Source organism: Zingiber officinale, chromosome 11B (genome assembly GCF_018446385.1).
Source record: "Zingiber officinale cultivar Zhangliang chromosome 11B, Zo_v1.1, whole genome shotgun sequence".
Lineage (NCBI taxonomy): Eukaryota > Viridiplantae > Streptophyta > Magnoliopsida > Zingiberales > Zingiberaceae > Zingiber > Zingiber officinale.
The window spans coordinates 2,491,194-2,513,691 of NC_056007.1; the positions used below are offsets into that span (position 1 = coordinate 2,491,194).

The window sequence follows — 22,498 nt, forward strand, 5'->3', positions numbered from 1 at the left end:
GTCTCCATACTTGGACTTTTCCCGTGCCAAGTCTCCATACTTGGACTTTTCGCGTGCCAAGCTCCCTGCTTGGACTTTTCCAGTGCCAAGTCTCCATACTTGGACTTTTCCAGTGCCAAGCTCCCTGCTTGGGCTTTTCCGTTGCCAAGTCTCCATACTTGGACTTTTTCCCGAATCAGGTCAACCAGGTCAACCTTGACCTATGGTTACACCAATAATCTCCCAACCATCTATTCTTGTCCCATATCAAGAATAGAACTCTCTCACGAGTGTCAAACATCAACATGCAACTCAACTAGGTCAACCTTGACCTAAGGTTGCACCGACAATCTTCCCAAGTCAAACATCAAAATACAACTCGAGTCACGTCAACTCGAGTCGGGTCAACCAGGTCAACCTTGACCTAAGGTTGCACCAACAACCAGGACTTTCCAACTGCCTAACATCCCAGTTAGGACTTTCCCACTGCCTGGCTTCACTCACCAGGACTTTCCACACTGCCTAACATCCCAGTTAGGACTTTCCCACTTTGCCAAGCCACAATGCCTAACATCCAGTTAGGACTTTCCCCTGCCTGGCTTCACTCACGGGACTTTTCCGTGCAAGTCTCCATACTTGGGCTTTTCGTGCCAAGTCTCCATACTTGGACTTTTTGCGAAGCTCCCTGCTTGGACTTTTATAGTGCCAAGTCTCCATACTTGGACTTTCCGCGTGCCACCTGGACTTTTCGCATGCCAAGCTCCCTGCTTGGACTTTTCCCGAATCAGGTCAACCAGGTCAACCTTGACCTAAGGTTGCACCTACAATCTCCCAAACACCTATTCTTGTCAAACATCAAGAATACAACTCTCTTCTCGTCAAACATCGTCAAACATCAAAACACAACTCGAGTCAGGTCAACTCGAGTCAGGTCAACCAAGTCAACCTTGACCTAAGGTTGCACCAACATATAAAAGCAGGTCGGGGTACAAATCTCGGAATACAGACTCGTCGTCGAGACACTACAGGACAAACAAGCCAAGGAATCGTAACCACTTGTCAGAGAATGTCAGCGAATAATCAAAGTGTCAGGGAATATGCTAACAGTCGGGGCTCAATACACCTTCGGTTTTGCCGCCAACCTATTAAGAAGAGCCATGTGTCAATCACCGCCAGACAAAGCCTGACAGCCGACATTCCCTGACACCCGTCAGACCCAGAAACTTCCGTTGTAGTATAAAAAGGGATGCCTTGCCCCTTATGCAGGTACGCTCACTCGTCATTTCTCACTAGTTTTTACTTTTCGTCCTTTTTTCTGTACTTTCTGGGGGAAAAGTACCTGACTTGAGCGCCGGAGGGCCTGACCCGGGGACTTTTTCTCTGGTTTCTGGTCTCTAACGACTGGTGAGCTCGTCTGAGTGTGCGCAGGGCCGCAGCGTCATCGTCCTGGACACTGGCCGTCGTCAGCCGCCCGTTCCAGCCTTTTCGAGGGGTGCCAGGTAGATCCGACTCCGCAGCAACTTTTCGTCAACTTTCAGTCCATCAAGGCCCGCCTTCATCCGACTCAGCTTCCGGACGGGATCAAATTTGGCGCCGTCTATGGGAACACAACAACCTGTTCCGGAACGTGACGATGGAGGAGTTTGGCCGCATCAATGTCACTATGACCGCCGGGGAGTACGAGCTCTTCAAGGAGGCCAAGAGGCGAGCAGCCTCTGAGAAGCAAGCGACTGTTTCACGACCGCGACAAGCTCCGGCTGAAGCTTCCAAGGAGCCCTTCCTGTCTCATATCGGGGCTCTAAAAGGAAACAGCCTGAGGTGTTCCCCTAAGTTCCTTATCGTGAGCCCGGTGTGGGGTATTATCAACCAGAGCCCCAGGGCCACAGTCTCAAGAAAGAACAACCACAAGCCTCCATGGACGAGAGTTCCTTGCCACGAGACTCGAAGAAAGGGAAGGCCCTTATCGTACCAGAGGTATTCCCGGAAGATTCGGACGAGAAAGTACCTTTCTCGACCAGGATCTTGAATGAAAGATTGCCTAAAGGCTACATAGCTCCGTCGATCGGAGAGTATGATGGGAGCAAAGACCTGGAAGAGCACCTACGAAAATTCAAAAATGCAGCCCTGCTGCATCAATACAGTGATGCTGTCAAATGTAGAGTTTTCTTGAACACTCTAGCTAGCTCGGCGTTGAAGTGGTTTGATGGGCTACCTCAAGGGTCCATCACCTATTTTCTGGACTTCAAGACGGCCTTCTTGCGTCATTTTGCTAGTAGCAAAAAATATCAAAAGACAGATCACTGTCTTTTCGCTCTGAAGCAAGGGCCGACCGAGCCCTTAAGAAGTTATATTAACCGTTTTAATCAAGTGGCCCAGGATGTTCCCACCACCACTTCAGAGATTCTAATGAGTGCCTTCTCTCATGGACTAGGAGAAGGAGAATTCTTCAGGGATCTCATCAAAAATCCTGCTCAGAATTTTGATGAGATGGTGGAAAAAGCTGCCTCCTACATCAAAGTGGAAGAAGCGCAAGCAGCTAGGAGGAAACCTGAAAGACCATCCACCTCTACCAACAAGCCAGAAAGGAGGGTACCTCAACCACCTCCTCAACCTCTGCCTCGCGCCCGGGAAGCTAGGCCTGCTTTCCATCCCGGGCCGGAGATCAGACCCGCTCCCCGAGTAGCAGCTGTACATGCTCCCCGACCAGGGCCATGGAATAATCGGTATTGCACTTACCATCGTTCTCGAACTCATGATACTAACCACTGTTTCCAGTTTGCCCGAGATTCCAAGCGGGCCGCCGAGCTAGGCTTACCACCGCCTGAACTATCCCCTCACGTGCTCAAAAGGATGGAGGAGCAACGAACCGCAGCTGGACAGGCCGGGCAATCCCGCCCCGACCTAGTAGGACCCAACACTCATCAACCTGGTCGGGGAAAAGAGCCAGAGGGATCGTGGGAAGCCAAGAACAGAGGCAATGCTGCCGTCAGAGAGATTGGCATGATCTCTGGCGGGCCAACTGATGGAGATTCAGGGAGAGCGCGGAAGTCCCATGTGCGTCGCTTGGAGGTTCATACAGTCGGATGCAGCCAAGAGCAGGCTGCTGGCCCTTTTATCAGCTTCGGGCCGACAGATCTGGAAGGCCTGGAGTTGCCTCATGATGATGCCCTCATCATCAAGGCTATCATCGCCAATAGCCGAGTGGCTCGGGTTTTCGTAGACATCGGAAGCTCGGTCAATATTCTGTTCAGGACTGCATTCGAGAAGATGCAGATCGATGCTGCTGAACTCTAGCCGGTGGCCACATCTCTATATGGATTTATAGGCAATGAAGTGAAGCCGATGGGTCAGATTAAGCTGGTCATATCTCTGGGCACCGAGCCTTTGGTGCGCACACGGAGGAGCATTTTCATAGTAGTGGACTCCCCTTCTTCTTACAATGTCATTTTGGGAAGGCCCGCCCTGCATGAATTTAGGGCTGCTGTTTTGACCTTCCATCAGAAAATCAAATTTCCTGTGGGCGAGCAGGTCGGGGAAGTTAAAGGGGAACAGAGGGTTTCTCGTCGGTGCTATATTGACATGGTCTGAGTGGAGGCACGGAAAAATCAAAGGATGCAGGATGGAGGTGTCCATGCTGTTCAAGAGGAACCTTTGCCTATAGCTGAAGAACCCATCCCTTGGGAGGAGGTGCAACTGTATGCTGAGCGTCCTGAGAGTGTCACCCGCTTGGCCAGCGACCTTCCCTCTCCCCTCAAAGAAGAGTTAATTCAATGCTTGATTCATAATCGGGACGTCTTCGCCTGGTCTACAGAAGAGTTACCAGGGGCCAAGCCGAAAATAGCCGAACATAAGTTGCATTTACTGTCGAACTCCCGACCTGTCAAGCAAAAGAAAAGAAACTTCTCAGTCGACCAGAACAAAATAATCAGAGCTGAGGTGGACCAGCTCAGGAAGGCGAGCCACGTTAGAGAAGTACAGTTCCCGTCCTGGCTCTCTAACGTGGTTCTAGTAAAGAAGCCCAACAATAAGTGGAGGGTGTGTATAGACTTCCGAGACCTCAATCGAGCCAGTCCTAAGGATTGCTATCCTCTTCCCCGGATCGATCAAATGGTGGATTCCACGGCCGGCTACGAAAGGATCTGCATGCTGGACGCATACCAGGGGTATCATCAGATACCTTTAGCGAGGGAGGACCAAGAAAAGGTTAGCTTCATCACGAATGACGGTACTTTCTGTTATACTGTCATGCCCTTTGGTCTCAGGAATGCCGGAGCCACATACCAGAGAATGATGGACAAAATCTTTCGGGAGTAGATCAGGCGCAATGTGGAAGTCTATATGGACGACATACTCATCAAGTCCCCGTTAGCAGCTAACCTGGTCAAAGATGTGGAAGAAACATGCAGGACCCTCCGGCAATATGGACTGAAGCTGAACCCCTTGAAATGCCTGTTTGGAGCTAAAGGAGGAAAATTCTTGGGATACTTGGTGACCGAGCGGGGAATAGAAGCTAATCCCGAAAAAGTTCGGGCACTACGGGATATGCAGCCGCCTTAGAATTTGAAGGAAACTCAGAAGTTGGTCGGTAGAATAATAGCCCTGTCAAGATTCATTTCCAGATCTGCAGACCGGGCTGCTCCTTTCTTTAAAGTGCTCAGGAAGGCTTCCAAATTCCAATGGGATGAAGATTGTACTCGAGCTTTTGAGGAGCTGAAGAAGTACTTAGAGGCTTTGCCATATTTATTTAAGCCAGTTGTTGGGGAACCCTTATGGGTCTACTTATCTGCCACCCCTGAGGCCGTAGGGGTTGTGCTTGTTAAGGAGCATGACAATGTACAACGGTCAGTGTATTTCTTCAGTCATCTATTGAAAGGGGCCGAGGCTCGATACACGACCCTCGAGAAGTTGGTTTATGGATTGGTCCTTATGGCTCGGCGGTTAAGACCCTATTTCTTATCGCATCCTATCACGGTTCTGACCAATAGCACCATGGGAAGAGCGTTAACTAATGTAGAAGTTGCAGGCCGGCTTATCAAGTGGGCAACAGAGCTGGGGGAATATGATATACAATATCAGCCTCGTATAGTCATTAAGGCGCAGGCCTTGGCAGATTTCTTAACAGAAGTCCATCAGACCAACTCTGAAGAAACTTGGAAAGTCTATGTAGATGGATCGGCAAATCATCAAGGAAGCGGGGTCGGAATCTTATTAATATCCCCCCAAGGGGATATACTCCAATTGGCTGTTCGATTGAATTTTCGAGCCACCAACAATGAGGCAGAGTACGAGGCTTTGTTGGCAGGACTGCAAGCAGCCCGTCACGTAGGTGCAACCCGGGTAATTATTTATTCAGATTCTCAGCTGGTAACTCAGCAGGTGACTGACAACTTTATGCTAAATTGCGATAAATTGCAAGTATACCGGGAAGTCTATGAGAAGATGAAGGAGGAATTCGCAGAGGTCACTGTAACCAAGATACCCAGGTCGGAAAATGAGAAGGCAGATGAACTAGCAAAGATGACCAGTTCCTTAACCACTTGGGTGTTGGATCGGTCAACGACACAATCTTTCCTTATAGCTCAGATAGATCTGCAAAATAATAGAGAAGCAATTATTGATTGGAGGGCGCCCATGATCAACTATCTCAGACAGGAGATCTTACCGGCCGACCTAGAAGAATCACGGTTGATAAGGAAGCAGGCCCATGCTTATGTCATGATCAGGGATCAGCTCTACAAGAGGTCCTTTTCTAGACCCTTACTCAAATGCTTGGGGTATGGAGGAGGTCGACCAGGCCTTGCGAGAAATACATCTGGGAAGCTGTGGTAATCATGTAGGCGGTCGAACATTGTCTCGCAAGGTACTCCTGGCCGGGTATTTCTGGCCCACCTTACAGAGAGATGCTCACAAATTGGTAAATACCTGCTTGTCCTGCCAGAAACATCAAAATTTAACACATCGACCTACGGCTATGTTGAGAACGTCTCTAGTCTCATGTCCTTTTGATCAATGGGGCATGAATATTGTGGGACCATTGCCCATGGCACCAGGTCAAAGACGGTTCTTATTGGTGGCAGTGGATTATTTTTCTAAGTGGGTCGAAGCAGAAGCCTTGGCCCGGATCACAGAAGATGCCGTCATTCAATTTCTATGGAGGAACATTCTTTGCAGATTTGGTATTCCTCATAAACTGGTGTCAAACAATGGAAGATAATTTTAAGGACAGAAAATCCAGGCCTGGTGCAAGGGGTTTGGCATAACACAGGCCTTCACTTCTGTAGCATATCCACAAAGTAATGGTCAGACCGAGGTGGTCAACAGAGAAATAGTACGAGGTCTGAAGGTTAAGCTGGATCATGTGGGAGGCATTTGGGTGGAAGAGCTGTCAAGCATTCTGTGGGCCTATCGCACGACACCTCGGGAAAGCACAGGTCTGACACCATTCCACCTGGTTTATGACAATGAAGCAGTTGTACCCATAGAAATCGGAGTGCCATCAGTCAGGAGGACATTATATGATGAAGAAAACACACAACGACGGTTGTCTGAGCTAAATCTTATTAGCGAAACTCGGGACAGAACGACAGCTCAGCTGGAGGCCTATCGACAAAGAATGAGACAAAATTATAACAGAAGAGTGATTCCTTGATTCTTTGGAGAAGGAGATCTGGTATGGAAGCAAATCAAGCCCGTGGGGGACGTGACCAAGCTAACACCTCAGTGGGACGGGCCTTACAAAGTCATCAAAAAGTTAGCGTCTGGAGCTTATTATTTACAAGATGATCGAGGTAAGAAGTTAGATCGACCATGGAGCGCTAAATATTTGAGACCTTACAGAGTCTGAAGGAGTGTACAAAGAAGAGTAAGTCGGGCTGTAAGCCGAGCTGTCACCTGATTGACAGACCGAGTAAAAGGCAGATCGGATAGAGCGATGCGGGGATATGAGAGCAGAAACTGTATGTCCTAATATTCCTTTCGGCCAACTAAGTAATTCTGGCAAAAATAAAACTTAGAATGCAAGTGGAAAAATAACAAAGTACTTTACAAGAAATTGTTGTCATATACAAGTAGCCAAGAAAGATCACTTGAAAGGAGCAAAAATCTCATCCGGGATTTCTTTGAGGATCCGGTCGTGATCTAAAAATTCAGGAGGAGAGGCTGATTTCAAATAGTCCTGCTCATAAAGCTGCCGTATAGCTCCGGCCGCATCGTAAATAACGGAAGTAGAGAAGCGCTGTCCTACTTGTGTACAAAATTCTGGTGATCGCAGATATAAAGTGCAGCTCTATTGACAGCGGTCATTCTCTCCTTCCTTATAGATGGACAGGGCTGTAGATACTCCCTCAGCAGTGGCCCGGGCCTGAGCCAGTTCAGTCCGAGCTGTTAATAGTTCTGCTGCTTGGGATGTCAATTGGGCCACCTGGGATTTTAGCTTCATGTCTTGTTCCTGCGCTAAGGTTTCGGCGGCACGCAACTTTTGAGCCAATTGATCCATAGCTCGCTGATGCTCCAAAGCTTGCTGATCCATGAGTTGCTGGTGCACAACCTCGACTTGGCTTCTTTCTTCCTTGAGATACCTAAGCTTCTGGTCAGATATCGCCAAGGATACTTCCAGATTATTCTTCTTTTTCGTTAGAGCTTTTATTTCAGCCCTCAGGGCGTGACTGGCTTGCGCTGGGTTATTCAATTGAAGTTCCAGTTCAGCTACCTTGTCTTGCAACATCTTATTTTGATGGTGAGCAGCATGAAAAGATTGGTTTATATTCAAGGACTCTGCACAAGCCTGGGATACAGAGGAAACATATGATAAGAATGAGGAAAATAATAGTTACAGTAAGCCATCATGGAAGCTGACCTTGATGTATAGCTCAGAAAATCTATCCATCTGGGCGAGGGGCGGTAAAAGTTCCATTTGACGCTTGCTATCTTCCCACACAGTGGCTAGGCGACCTTTCATGGTCAGGGAGCTGGTGAGAATGTCCCACCTTGACTGTAGTCCAGCCTCTGAAGGAGCAATGGTACGATAATAAATAGGGACAGGTGGAGGTGGTTGTGAAGGCCCCGCGGCGAAGCTAGAAGGCCCAGCAGCTGACCCAGAAGGAGACGATGGAGGCACAGAAGATGGCTCTGGAGGTGAGGTAGCTGGCGGAGAGCGACGCAAGGGATTAGCCTCGGTGCTCTGGCGCTGCGGTGACGTAGAAGGTTGAGTAGGAGGTTGAGCTGGAGGAGAAGATTGAACAGTGGGAGGCTTGATCGGAGCTGTGGTGAAATCGGGTGAAACATCGGCCTGGCGGGGAATAGGAGTCGGGGTCGCAATAGGAGGCAGAGGAGGAGAAGCGACAGCCACAGGAGGTGAAGGAGAAGGGACAGCAGACGGACCTGAGTCGGGCACAGGACGAGGGGCTCGGCGTCGAAGTCTCTGAGCCAGCGGCTTACCATCCGAATCAGAATCACCGGAAGGCGGCCGAGCCCTACGTCTAGAGGAAGAAGGGGCATCCTGGCTCAGGCGGTCATTTGCGGAGTGGGCGTGGTGAGCCGCGTGAGAAGCTTCTCTGAAAGCAGGGCTTGCCTGGGGGACATTGGCGAATTTTCGACCGAGGCCACGACCGGGAACATAAATCGGTCGGGGAGGATCAGTGGACTAAAGAGGCGTCGGGGTGGCTGGCCGGGTTGTGTCGGTAGGTCGGGGATGAATAGTAGTCGTAGCCCGGGACCTAATAGGGTCGGCAGGCTAGGGAGGACGCGTAGATCGGGGACGAGTAGGATGAGCAAAAGAAGCAGGTCGGATAGGAGAAAATCCTCTGTGAGGGGGGTGGGGTCGGATATTGGCAGAGGAGGTCCCACCGACCGAGGTTGAAGATGAGTGGGGTAGCGATCTCCTTTGCAAGATAACTCGACCACGCCTCATTATTTCCATGTCACTCAGAGGAAGAGGCTGAACCTCTGAAGCGCGGGTTAAGACTTCAGCTGTATAGGATAAAATAGGAAGTCAGCTACAGTATGAAAAAAAATGCTTATGAAATAGTAATAGAGCTAAAAGGGAAGCTTACCCAGGGAACGAGGTGTCTCAGGAGTAAGATAACTTAGGCGGAAATAGGATATCAATTCTTCAGATAAGATACGTGTCAAATTCAGCTGCCAGCCGGCTAAACGAGACGAAGCTTCTATGTAGGAGGTATCAAGGTGAAATTCCCCTAGTTCTGGAGATGGGGGAAGTAACGGTTGCCATCGCAAGGGCCACTCCACCTCGTGAGGAAAGCTAATGAAGAAAAATTTGTTCCTCCAGCTCGGGCCAGAGGGCTGTAGGGGTGAGAAGAAAGCTATTCGAAGACGAGGCTGAAAGCGGAATGTGCCCTCTTCCTGACGTCGAAGGGTGAAGAATCAATGGAATAAGTGGGCGGACCAGGATAGTTCACACACATCGCACAACACTACAAAGCCACAGAGGATCCTTATGGAATTTGGCGTCAGTTGTCCCAAGGGAATTCGGAAGTGGCGACATACGTCAGAAAGAAAGGGTGGAGAGGAAGACGAAGGCCAGCCACGAATTGCTCTTTAAAGAAGGTACAATATCCATCAGGAGGATTGAAGAATCGGTGTATTCCGGTAGGGATGACCACATGTACATCATCCCCAACTCCATAGGTATAACGCAGGTCATCCCAATCTATTTCGTCGAAAGTGGATGAGCCAGGGTAATACATGGTCGCCAAAGACGAAATAAAAGAAGAGGACACCATGAAAAAAGAAACTGGAGGAAAAATCGCAAACGGGAAGTTGTCAGCGCAAAAGCAAAGACTCAGGAGCAATAAGGAATTCAAGCGGGAAGGAAGGAGAAGACGAGCAAAGTCTGGAAGCAAAGCTAGAGGAGACTATTTATAGCCGCTGGACAGAGGGGTAATTTCGTCAGATATCATCCATCGGCTCACAATAATTGGCGGGAGCAAGAGAGAACCGAAGGATCTTCTTTGGAAAGAACGCCCAAGGGTATATTTGGAAAAGTACCGGTGCAAAGTACTAGGAGAAGGATCTCGGGAAAAGATATAAATAGTTTTGGAAAAGTGCCCTCGCTTTCCCGGTCTGGGCTTAACTCTTAATTCTCCAGTCTGTGGTTATCCAGACCTGAATTACGAGGGAAAGAACAGATCAAGGAGCAGGACCGAGCCAGGGCGATCGACAAAGAAAGGCAAGCTAAGCAGTTCGGGATATAAGCGCAGACCAGGGAGAATTGTTAAAGCTAAATTGGACAGTCAGCAAAGGGCAAGGAAAACAGACCGGGACCTCCTGGTCTAGGCTTAACTCTAAATCCCCCGGTCTGCAGTTATCCCGGTCTGAGATTGCAGGGAAAAGGAGTAGACCAGGGTGATTTGCTAAACTAAATGAAGCGGACAACCAAAAAAGACAAGGAAAGCAGGTCGGGACAAAAGAAGGATTCCCGACCGGGGTTAAATAAGACTTAACTAGATGGCCAAATTACACATTCACAAGGCCATGGGTCGTTTCAGTCGGGAAATATACAAGACTACAAATGAGAGGGCAACCCTACTATCAGATGGTTAATATACTAAGAGAAAATCGAGAGCCAACATTCCAGTGGTATCATGAGAAGGTTAAACATGCTAAAGTAAAGATAAATCAGCAAATAAGTTGAACGAGAGTTGGTCAGCTACATTTTTACATTAAAAGTGTAGTACGTAGTGCCATCTTAAGGATTATTGCTAGCAGGGTCAACAGGAGGCGCAGGGGGGTCAGGCTCAACGTAAGCCGGAGACTCAGGGAGGAGAAATAAATCGTCGTCGTCTTTAAAGGAAGGGAGCAACCCATCTGGAATCTCGTTCATTAGACAGGAAGTGTCTAAGAAATCTTCTGAAGGGGCAGCGCGGAGCAGATCTTGCTCAAACATTTGTCGAGCCCCGCCGGCCGCGCCACAACATAACATGAGATTCATTATACCTCCGACTTTCTTCAAGAAGAAGGGGGAGGAGACATAAGCTCACCTGCATGCTCGTAGACGCCCCACTTCTCCCGCCTGGTAATCAGTCAACTCTGCCTGGGCCTTCTCCGTATCAGCTCTGGCCTTTTTTGTGTTAGCTTGGGCCAAAGTCAAATCTTGTTGACCCTGGGAGACATTCTCTTGAGCTTTCAAAAGGTTGGCCTGCATTGATTTGAGGGTCTCTTGGCTGGCCTCCCACTGGCTTTGAAGGGTCTTCTCCCGGTCGGCACTGGAAGCCAATTGACCCTGGACATCAGTTAAAGTCTTCTGAAGAGCCTCTCGGGTTTCCTGTAGACTCTCCAATCGGGCATCCTTTTCATCCAACTCCGCAACCAGCGAGCGACACCTTTCTGCCTCAGAAGCTAATTTAGACTCGCTTGTCCGCAGAGCCGCTTCCAAAGTTTTAATCTTGTCAAAAGCCGCATGGGAAATGTTGCGGGCAGACTCTGCAGACTCCCCAATCAGTCTAAGATAACTCGCTAAATCCCCAGGGGTCGTGTTGAAAGGATCTCGGGGGGTTAGCGGCAGCTCCAACTCCTGAAGACGAGTCTTTAGCACTTCATTCTCCTTTTGCAAGAGAGAGGCGTATTGAATGACGCTCAGATTGGCGGAGCAGGCCTACGTTAGATAGATGAAAAATTATAAAAAATTCCAGCGGAGGAGCTCTGATACAAGAGAACTTACGGAGATTATCTGACAAGCGGCTTGATCCAGCAAGATTTTGATATTTAAGATTTCTTAATGAGCTCTGATACAATATTCAAGATTTTGATATTTATTTGACAATATGTTTAATGGAGTCTAGTCAGGTCAAGGATGAACGAATGACTAGCAAGGGTGAGACGTCTACCGAGTGACTAGTCCTAACTGTGGTTAGGCAAGAGAAGTCCTAACTGTGGTTAGGCATGAGAAGTCCTAACTGCGATTAGGTAAGGGAAGTCCTAACTATGATTAGGCAAGGGAAGTCTTAGTCGGGCTAGGCAAGGAAAATCTTGGCAGATCGTGGAAACTAGGTAGGAATTCCAGATGAGTCAAATGGACCTGATATCTGGCAGATGGATTGGGTAAGACTAGAGGACCCGATATCGAATCCAGGTGGTGAGTCTTAGTGAGTGAAGACAGGTGGTGAAAACCTTAGATTCTGGTGAGTAAAGCCAGGTGGTGAAAACCCTAGGGAGAGGTAAAACTTAGATAATGAGAAGTCATGCATGAGTGAATTCCAAGCAAGGTTGTTCGAAACGTTCGACCGAACCAGCGGATCTAGGTAAATCTAAGTTTAGTTTTACCATAGTATTTTACATTACTATTATTGTTATTGACTAATTTAGTATTGTAGGAGAAGTCTTAGTAAATTAGTTGATCAAAAACTGAGTAGAGATAGTCCAAATAGGTCTAAAGGATCTGATGTTTGACATGTCGGTTGAGTTAAGCAACTGGAGTGGAGCGACAGGGAGGTCGTATCCTTGGATTGAACACACCTTAGGTCGTTGATCGAACTGAAAAAACTGGAAAGTTTTCAAGTTGAGATCAAGATAAGTTTTACTATCTTTTCTTACTCGTGTAATATTATACTATTGCACTAACTTTGTGTTGCTGGAATATTTTTTATACTATAAAAACTAACTCTATTTTATAGAATCTGATGGGATTGATCGACCGAATAAGAGGTTCAGTCGACTGAACCTAGCTGATGTGGTAGGGTTCAGATCGTGCAGAGCAAACTTAGAAGTTAGGTGGATCGGTCGACCGAACCCAGAGATCAATCGACCAAACATTAAATGTAATTTATGATCCAATCTAGTAAAGAAGGAATTCAGTATGATTGGTCGACTGAATATAGTGATTAGTCAACTGAACAATAAATGTAATTAATGAAGAGAATATCGGATCTCGATTGAGAAGGAAGGATGCGTGATCAGTCGATTGATAGGGAGATCAGTCGATCGAAGAATTTTTCGATCGACTGAACGTAGCTTAAAAAGTACATCTCCAACTTTGAGCCAAATAGAACTCGATGCAATATTTCTGATCTCTCATTCATTCTATCTTCGTTTTTCTGCTACTGTTTGTGCAAGTTATGACTGTTAGGTCCGCTGGCGGTCGACTAGAGGGGAGTGAATAACCCCTGCACAAACATAAAATAAAAAGACCTTTCTCAAACTTATAACTTAATCAAAAAACTTGCATAAACATAGAAAGAAATAATATATCTGAAAGTCGAGGGTTAGCGAATTTATTGGTTACAATCAGGGAGGTTGTTAATCTAAGACAGATGAAAAAGTGTACTAAAAATCTCCTCTGAGCGGAGAAGCCTCTTACAACAATGATCGCACAAAATCAGAAAGCTAAAATAGAAAACTAAAAGCTTACAAGTGTTATTTCATAATTTCTTGTTCTGTTTAGCTACTAGGAGTAGGGCTGCTTATATAGCCTTGCTCGGGGTGTCTGGAAGTATTCCAGGCCCCTGGAATGGATCAGATTCTATCCCCAATGCAACGGTTGAATGACACATCGATTTGGATAAAAACGGGGTTCTAGGGGCCCGAAGTTTGGGCGCTTCGGACTAGTCCGGGCACCCCGACCTAGTCCGAGCGCCCCGGACTGGTCCGGGCGCCCCGAGCATAAAACATCAACAAAATGTTGATTTTTAGTCCTAGCTTCCTACTTCAATTTCGCTCGCTCTGGTTCGTGTCTTCCTCTCCATCTTTGCTTGCTTGGGTGATTTCGGCCATCCAAAATAGGGCTCACCCGAACCCAACTTCCAACCTTCACGAGCAAGTTTCACTCCCGACTTCTCGTCCCTTGGAAACGTTGCATGCCTCCTTCTCGTCTGCCCGCGTACTCTTCCGTAACACCTTGTCCCTCAGATGCACCGAGCCCGTCGTCTCTCTCCCGTGCCATCCTTCTCACTAGCTGCGTCTTTTGCTTCACGTTTTGTGCTTTTAAGTTCCTGTACACTTAGACAAAAGGTTAAACACAACAGGACCTAACCTAACTTGGTTGACCACATCAAAACTATCTTGGGGTACCAACAATCTCTCCCTTTTTGATGTGAGCAACCCAAGTTTAAGTTAGGGTAAATCAACATAAAGTAAAAACAATAAATATGCAATTAAAGTGTAAAAATTAAAAAAGTTAAAACTATCTCCCCCTAGACTTAATCTTCTCTTCTCCCCCTTTGGTCATATAAAAAATGGGGTACCTCAAAAAGTCTAAGGGTAACTTATAAAAAAAATTTCAAGTCTTTTAACAAACAAAACTCTGAATTTATAAGGTTAAAGTGACTTGGAAATGTTTTTTTTAAATTTTGTGAATCTTAAACATAAGTCTAAAAAAATACTCTAAAAACAATTCAAAAGTTAAAAGCCTTAAAACCATTTTGGAAATCTTGAAATGTTTTCTGAAAATGTAATAGAGCATGCATTTTGACCGAAGAACATATATTTTCAAGATTTATAGTTTAAAAATTCTTGAAAGAATTGTGTTTAGATAAATAACTCAAAAAGGTTTTTGTAGTTAGCAGGGATAACTCATTCGAAATAATTGGAAATTTTGAATTACTAAATTCAAATGTTAAAAAAATTATGATTTTTCTATAGATAAAAAAAGCTTTAAGTTTTTTTTAAAAAAAATTTAAGTTAAAATCACTGAAAAAAATATTTAAGTAATTATTTAAAGTATTATTTAATTACAATAAAATGCTTTATCAATTAGTCAATTAAACATTTTATTTCATTAATTGGCTTCCAGGATGTGGTGAGGCACTAAGCCTTCTTGGTTATTGGAGCAACAACCACTTTCTAGACAAAGCCTTTAAAGAAATTAAACATTTAATTTTCTTCTGAAAAGCCCTAAGTCCAATTAATTTAAATAAGATTTAGGAACCCAATATAGGTTCCTTCCAACTGAATTAATTAAGAATCTTTTACGAACATATTTTTTTGAAATTTTCTTGATCTGTCCCCTGTGATAATTAAGGTACCAGTTTAGACCATTAAACTTTCTAATACTTGTATTATATGAGCATGTATGCTTTTTCAATTTCTTAATTTCTTTTTGCAAATTATCATTTTTTTAATTTTATTTTTTTCAAATTCTTCTAATGGACAAGATTTGGCTAGAATTAATTTTAACTCTTGATTTTCTTTTTCTAGCTTAAAGCAATATTTTGACAATAATTTAACAAACTTGAATAATTTATCCGGAGGTAGAGATTGTATCTGACTTATCTTGTCGATCCCGTTATCCGTAGCTCCCCCTGAACTGTTACTTTCTTCTGATGTAGCTCCCCCTTCATTGATGCTCTCAATGCTCATTTCGGACGAGCTTGCTTCGTGTTTATCTTCTTGATGACTTGCCATTAACGCAAGTATGGAGAAAGCTTCAATCTCATATTCGGACGACGTTTCATCCCACGTCGCCTTCAGGTTTTTGTACTTGTTCATTGGGATGATGAGCTCCTTAATTCTCGAGTGAAGGTGTGCAATGGTTTTGTCTTCTTCAAATTGAAGGTTGGTGAGCTGGTTGTGAAGTAAGTCCCGTCTTGTAAGTTTTGCCTCCAAGGTTCCTTCGTGTAGTTCTAGGAATTTCTCCAAGAGTTCCTTCGCAGACTCGTAAGTTCCGATCCGGTTGACTTCTTATGGTGGTAGAACGCTCAGCAGATGAAACTCTGCTTCACCGTTTGCCATGAAATCGGCTTGTTCTTCTTCGCCCATTGATACTTTTCATTGCCCTCGGGTACTTCAAAACCAAATTTCATTATTAATAATAAATCGAAATCTATTTTGAAAAATACCTCCATTCTCTTTTTCCAGCTCACAAACTCCCGCTCGAACTTCGGTGGGTAAATGCTGGGTCCAGCCATCTTGTGTGCTTTGTTCGGCAGTTAGTCCTCCTGAAGCGTACTGACTATGATACCACTTGTTAGGTCCACTGGCGGCCGACTAGAGGGCGGGTGAATAGCCCCTGCACAAACAAAAAACAAAAAGACCTTTCTCGAACTTATAACTTAATTAAAACACTTGTATAAACATAGAAAGAAATAATAAATCAGAAAGTTGAGGCTCAGCGGATTTACTTGGTTACAACCGAGGAGGTTGTTAATCCAAGACAGATGAAAAAGTGCACTAAAAATCTCCTCTGGGTGGAGAAGCCTCTTACAGCAATGTTCACACAGAATCATAAAGCTAAAACAGAAAACTAAAAGTGTACAAGTGTTGTTTCACAATTTCTTATTATATTTAGCTTCTGGGAGCAAGGCTTCTTATATAGCCCTATTCAGGGTACCTAGAAGTGTTCCAAGCACCTGAAATGGGATAGAATTCTATCCCTGACTTAACGGTTGAATGCCACATCAATTTGGATAAAAATGGGGTTCCGGGCTCCCGGACTGGTCCGGGCGCCCCGACTTTGTCCAGGCGCCCAGACTGGTCCGGGCGCCCTGAGCAAAGAAAATCAGCAAAATGCTAATTTTTGGTCCTGGTTTCCTGCTTCGACTCCTCTCGCTTCGGTCCGAGTCTTCCGCTCCGACTCTGCTCGTTTGGGTGATTTCAACCATCCGGAATAGGGCTCACTCGAACCCAATTTTCGGCTTTCTCGAGCAAGCTTCCACTCCGAGCTTCTCATCCCTCAGAAATGCCGCACGCTTCCTTCTCGTCCACCTGTATACTCTTCTGTAGCACCTCGTCCCTTAGACGCACCGAGCTCATCAGCTCTGTCCCATGCCGTCCTTCTCGCTAGCTGCGTCTTTTGCTAGACAACTTATGCTCCTAAGTTCCTGTATACTTAAACATAAGGTTAAACACAACAGGACCTAACCTAACTTGGTTGATCACATCAAAACTACCTTGAGGTACCAACAACGACAACTATCGAACAACTGCGCTACATTTCTATTACATTGTTGTTAGTAAATTCTTTTCATACTTGTATGATTTTGTTTCCTCTAGAAGAACTATTATTGGAGGATTGCCCAATGAGTGTGGTCAAGGATCCCTGACCTTGGAGTAATAGTCACGAGACTACGAACCAAGTTGTACTTTACTTTTCGTTGCTATTCACTTTGATTTAGTTTTACAAAAAGAAAAGATTTCTTAATGAGCAATACCCGTCTATTTCTATTTCGATCCTTCATAAACCATATAATCGAATAAAGGTAGCCACAAGGCTAAAATCCACAACCAAGTAAAATTATTATATAATCTAGTCCAAAATCCAAAGTGCCAAAAAAGTAGAAGAAAATAACATAGAAAATTATTCTCAAATATGATGTGGGATTGGTAGTCAGGATTCTCCAAACGACTCCATATCATCTACCTGCTAATTGAGTAAAATAAAGTACAACAGGTTGGTTAGTCCAAATGACTTAACGGATAATAGATAAATGTAATGTATGGCCAAATATATAAGGAGATCAAAGTATACAGTCTCATAAGTAAGAATTATATACATAACTATATACGACATAATAAATGCACATACCCAAACCGGCCTAACATGTAAGGTATAATGATTAGTAATCATTGGGGATCTACAAAAAATCTACTCTTACTACATGAGCAATATGATAGCATATACATGCATGATAAATGAACATGTATGAATAATATCAGGCATATGCAACATCCATATCTAAAGCAAATGCGATATATCACAAGCATATGCACAATAGTATCTCCAAGATAGGCAACACGCATCATATGCATATGTACATGTATGTGTCACTCCTATACACCACTCCAACTACCACGACATCTGTGTCCAAGTGGGCAGGACCATGACAACTGCTCATGACTTCAGCTGCCACAACATCTGAGTGGTCGATCGGACAAGATGTAGAGTAGCTATATCTAGCTACATAACAAGGAGGTCACTGTCTGCACCCAATTCTACTACTAATACCCTAAATGGTTTAGTGAGAACTGCAAGACAAGCTACACCCAACTCTAGCTATCACTATCCCTGAGTGGCTTAGTGGGCAGCGAATATGACTGATGACTCTCTTGACCATAAGGGTGACGTAGTCCGTTAGCATGCAAGCAATGCAATGATATGCATGATGCTAATAACCATGACTCAAACATAGTTATCATCAATGCAGCAACATGGTAAATATAAGCATATATAGAAACATTATCTGTCAATTAGATATATCTATTTGTATAAAAAGATCCAATAGGTGTCTAATAAACAACATGTATTGTAATAGTGACACCTATAATTCACATCATACACATGTGTATGAGTACAACATTGAATAATCAACATGGTAATTCCTATAGTACACACCATACACATGTATACTCTATAACATGTGAATGATCAACATTTTAACTCCTATAGTTTACACCATATATGTGTGTACACTACAAAGTATGAATATCCAAAGACAAGATTATATAAGCAATAAATAAATCATCTCTAAGAAAAAGCATGTAGGAATCAAACTCAGATAAATATGCATAGAGTTAAGGTAAAATTAATATACTCCATAAACGATCTCCATGCAATAAGGTCAATGAACTACAAAGGTCAAGGAAGAAATATCTGTCTCAAATGTAGTTTATGTCAAATAACTCTCACGTTGAGATGCTCGTCTCAATTAGAGTCCTGCAATAAAATGTATAATTTAACTAATCACATATGTATCAATTGGATAACCTAACTCCAAAATCCAATTAGGAAAACCCTAATTGTTTCAACCTATAATCAAATAATAAGTCTATCCTTAACCCACCAATCACTTCCTATCCCAATTCTCATTCCCATTTAGTAATCAAATTCAATTAAACCTTACTATTAATTATGTATTCACTCTATCCATTGAAACTAATAGGATTTAATCAAGACAAATGCACTTCCAATTGAAATTTCTTAATTACCCTATAGCTTCTTCTTCTCCGATGATGGATGACAACGATTGACGATCGAAGCGGAAGAAATGGTCAGTGGCTTTGGCCAAGGTAGTGGTTATGACAAATTGGTCTATTGGCATACCAATCAATCAAAAGTGATCATGAAGAGAAGGGACTGCATTAGCGGTGAGTAGTACTGCTGACCAATAATTGAAAGAAAGAGAAAAGAGCGGCATAGAGAGGAAGCTTGCGAGAGGGAGGTGGTGGCTCTCGATAGAGATCAGCGATAGCTCTCTGGGGCGAGCACTGCCTCAGGCAAAGAGGGTGGCAATGACTCTTAGATGGCCATGAGTTGCAAAGAAGGGTGCCGATGACAGTTGATGGCAATGGTGGCATGGATCGGGAGATGGAGAGGGACGGTGAAAATTGGGAGATTATGGCAAATGGGAAAAAACTTTTTAGTCTTTAATAAATATACCTAGGTTAATGAACCAAGTTCTAAATTTTATAATCAAAATTGAACCGGATAAATCTAGATTAATTTTTTAAAAAATAAAATTTCAAATTAACCAAACTGAATTTTATAAAATAAATTGATTTTTTTATTATTTCAGTTTGACTGATATTTTATTCAATCGCTAAACATGAGGATGATAATGGAGGAGGAAAACATGCATCAATTTCAGATTGATGCACATGCACTAGATCATATTTAAATAAAATCCGTAATGTGAATACATAATTCTGCTATATGATAGAGTGAATCTGTACATTTGGAAAAGGATCCTTACGATGCAGAATGACCTTGTTGTCATAATGGAAGGTTAGGTTTGGGCATGATAATAATCCATTTTGGATCAGGCCAGTGGTTTATTTTGGGCTAAAATAATTCCATTAAAAATAATGATCAAAATTTAATAAAATTTTCTTGAAAAAAAAGAGTTGATATAAATTTATTAATGAACCTTAGACAATTTATTACACACAAGATTGATATCTCTTATTTGAAACCTCCAGCTCCTCCATAAGCAAAAACATATTTATCTTTATCATTTGCATAATGATCATCTGCTACACTATAATAATCACTAATATCAGCATGAGAGTGAAGATCAGCAGGATACGGATCGAACAAGTTATTATGCTCATCCACAAACTGAACTTCAATGAAATAAGCAGCTTTACTAGGTCCTTCATTACTTGGATGACCACTGCCCATCGGCGGGCTTGGCACATTCAAGGGAGAGACAACCTCCCCACCCATTTGAACCAACAATGCATTATCCTCCATCTTTGGAAGCAATTCCTTGGGGAAATACCCAAGAGGTAGTTCATCATTATACGTCACCCACCAATTCCCTGTATTATAATCCTATAAATGAAAATACATAAAATTTATTAATAAGGATTAAACTTAAATAAAAATTTAAAAAGATCATTTAGAAAAAAATAAAGAAATTACCCTAGTGATTAGTATTGATAGAAATTTTGTTTCATAGCCATAATTGGACAATTGGGGAATAAAACTTCCAGGTCCATAAATATTAGTGGTGCTAACAAAACCAGCACATTGCAAATTCACACATCCCGTTTTACTCTTCTCGTCAATCTGAAAATATGTAATTAAAAATTTTATCCGAGAATATATATATGAAGCTAAAAGAATAAAAAAATAAAAGATTTATACTTACATTCCAAAAAGTAAAAAATCGAGGATAACTAGTTTCGTATATTGTTGAAACCTGTAAAATTATATATTAATTAGTGACAATATAAAATAATATTAGTAAATGATTTATATTAGCTTACTTGCCAACCGACGGCGATAACATTGAGTTCATTGGTTGGAACTTTTCCACCGCCAAAAAGTAGTATAGCACTGGATGATGATTGACCAGTTAGTAGATCTGGAAGCTTATAAGTAGCCATTTTTGCGTAAGCGCCATAAAATTGACCACGTATAGATTCAATCATTGCGTACTATGTATAATACAAATATTATTTGTCTTTGAAGTCTATAAATAATTAATTAAAATTGCATTAATAATAATAAAAGTGATAAAGAAATAATAACTCACGTGAGTTACTTCAGTACTTTGATTATCGACTATGATTTGTGCTCTAAATTGGTTTCTCAAGAGCTGAGACTTATTTAAATCTTGTTTGCGAGCACGCTGGACAAGAACAGTGCCAGAAGGACAAGTATCATTGAATCCATAAAAAAAAGGTGGTTTAGATTTTGCAAGCTTCATTTTCTTTGGAAGACTACTTGGTTTTAACTGCAAAGATTATTTGGCCAATTAAAGAACAGAATGAACTATACAATGCAATAAAAAGCATCATATAAATTTGACTTATATTTTTAATGCTGAATACCTGAAGAGTGTGATTTTTCAACATAGGATGGTCAAATGCGGGTTGCTTATACATATCAACACAGTCAAATAGATCTCCAGCTATTGTCTAACAAAGAATAAATAATTTCAATAAAAAAAATAGTATTTATAATTTGTCAAAAAAAAAAATTATAACGACCTGAATGGTTTTAAGCGAATGCTTAGCTTTCTTGTTCCATGATCTTGCTTGTGTGCCACCAATTGAAATGAACAACAGAAATAAAATACGAAGTAACATGATGTGAAATGACATGAATATTTAGTATTGAAATGTGTAGTAAATCTTGGCCGATTCTCACTTATAAATACATACAGAAAAAGTTTATAGTTAGTAAAGTATAAGTATCATTAAATAAAAAAATAATGAAAAGGAGCTTATTTACATTCTTTAATTTTGTAATTTATTATTAATATAATTTATAATTAGTAAGATAAAATAATTATTAAATAACATAAATAAAAGGAAAATTATTAGGATTCTTTTAAATGTTCAATTTATCATTAATGTGATCTTATAATTAAAAATAAAATTAATGTTAAAATTAATTTAAGCTTATCTGTACTAATGTTAAAATAAGAAATTTCAAAATTTATACCAAATATAAGCCTCTATTAATGTTAAAATAATAAATCTAAATTTATACCAAATGTAAGAAATTATCTCACTATTAATATATTGTTAAAATATAATAAAAATTAATATTGTGAAATAATAAATTCCCTTCCATTTATTTTTATTTAAAAGTAAATTTAAAAAATAATTTAAACACTTAAATATACAAATAATTTTCTTTTTATTTATTATTTTATTTAATGATTCTTATATCTTACAAACTAAAAACTTTTTTTTTGTGTGTCTTTGTAAACTAGAGAAAGAGCCTAGATTTATAACCTATTAAATAATTAAAATTTCGTATTACATCATATTACTTAGCATTTTATTCGCTATGTTTATTTCAATTAGTGGGAATCAGAAATTAAGTGAAATATATTCACATAATTAAAATCATTAAAGTTCTTATTATTTAAATTATAAATTATACTTTTATAAAACTTATTTATTTTTATTTCTATTACTTAATAATTGGAGACTTGGGTTGAAAATCACACTATTCATACCTTGATAGCTTCGTTCCTTTTAGAAAGACTACTAAGGAACTATACCATGCAATAAAAAGTAGTATATCAATTTGATTTATTTATTTGAATACACAATGCTTGAAGAGTGTGATTTTTTAACAATGGACGGCCAAAGCTACTTAACATAGTCAAATGTG

General features: G+C 42.1%; 3 protein-coding genes across 3 annotated transcripts; 1 reads left to right on the forward strand and 2 right to left on the reverse strand.

Moving 5' to 3' along the window:
* The first annotated feature begins 3,591 nt into the window (after positions 1–3,591).
* On the forward strand, positions 3,592–6,628 carry LOC122035286. The gene is made up of 2 exons (XM_042594700.1): positions 3,592–4,014; positions 6,206–6,628. The coding sequence occupies exons 1-2, from the start codon at positions 3,592–3,594 to the stop codon at positions 6,626–6,628; spliced, it is 846 nt and encodes a 281-aa protein (XP_042450634.1).
* Positions 6,629–7,264: 636 nt separating this feature from the next.
* LOC122035287 (formin-1-like) lies at positions 7,265–9,683 on the reverse strand. The gene is made up of 3 exons (XM_042594701.1): positions 9,484–9,683; positions 7,835–8,531; positions 7,265–7,762 (listed from the first exon to the last, which is right to left on the reverse strand). The coding sequence occupies exons 1-3, from the start codon at positions 9,681–9,683 to the stop codon at positions 7,265–7,267; spliced, it is 1,395 nt and encodes a 464-aa protein (XP_042450635.1).
* A 10,142-nt stretch (positions 9,684–19,825) lies between these two features.
* Positions 19,826–20,799, reverse strand: LOC122035290. The gene is made up of 4 exons (XM_042594703.1): positions 20,635–20,799; positions 20,517–20,567; positions 20,288–20,434; positions 19,826–20,197 (listed from the first exon to the last, which is right to left on the reverse strand). Exons 1-4 carry the CDS (start codon positions 20,797–20,799, stop codon positions 19,826–19,828), a joined length of 735 nt encoding a protein of 244 aa, XP_042450637.1.
* Positions 20,800–22,498: the final 1,699 nt, after the last annotated feature.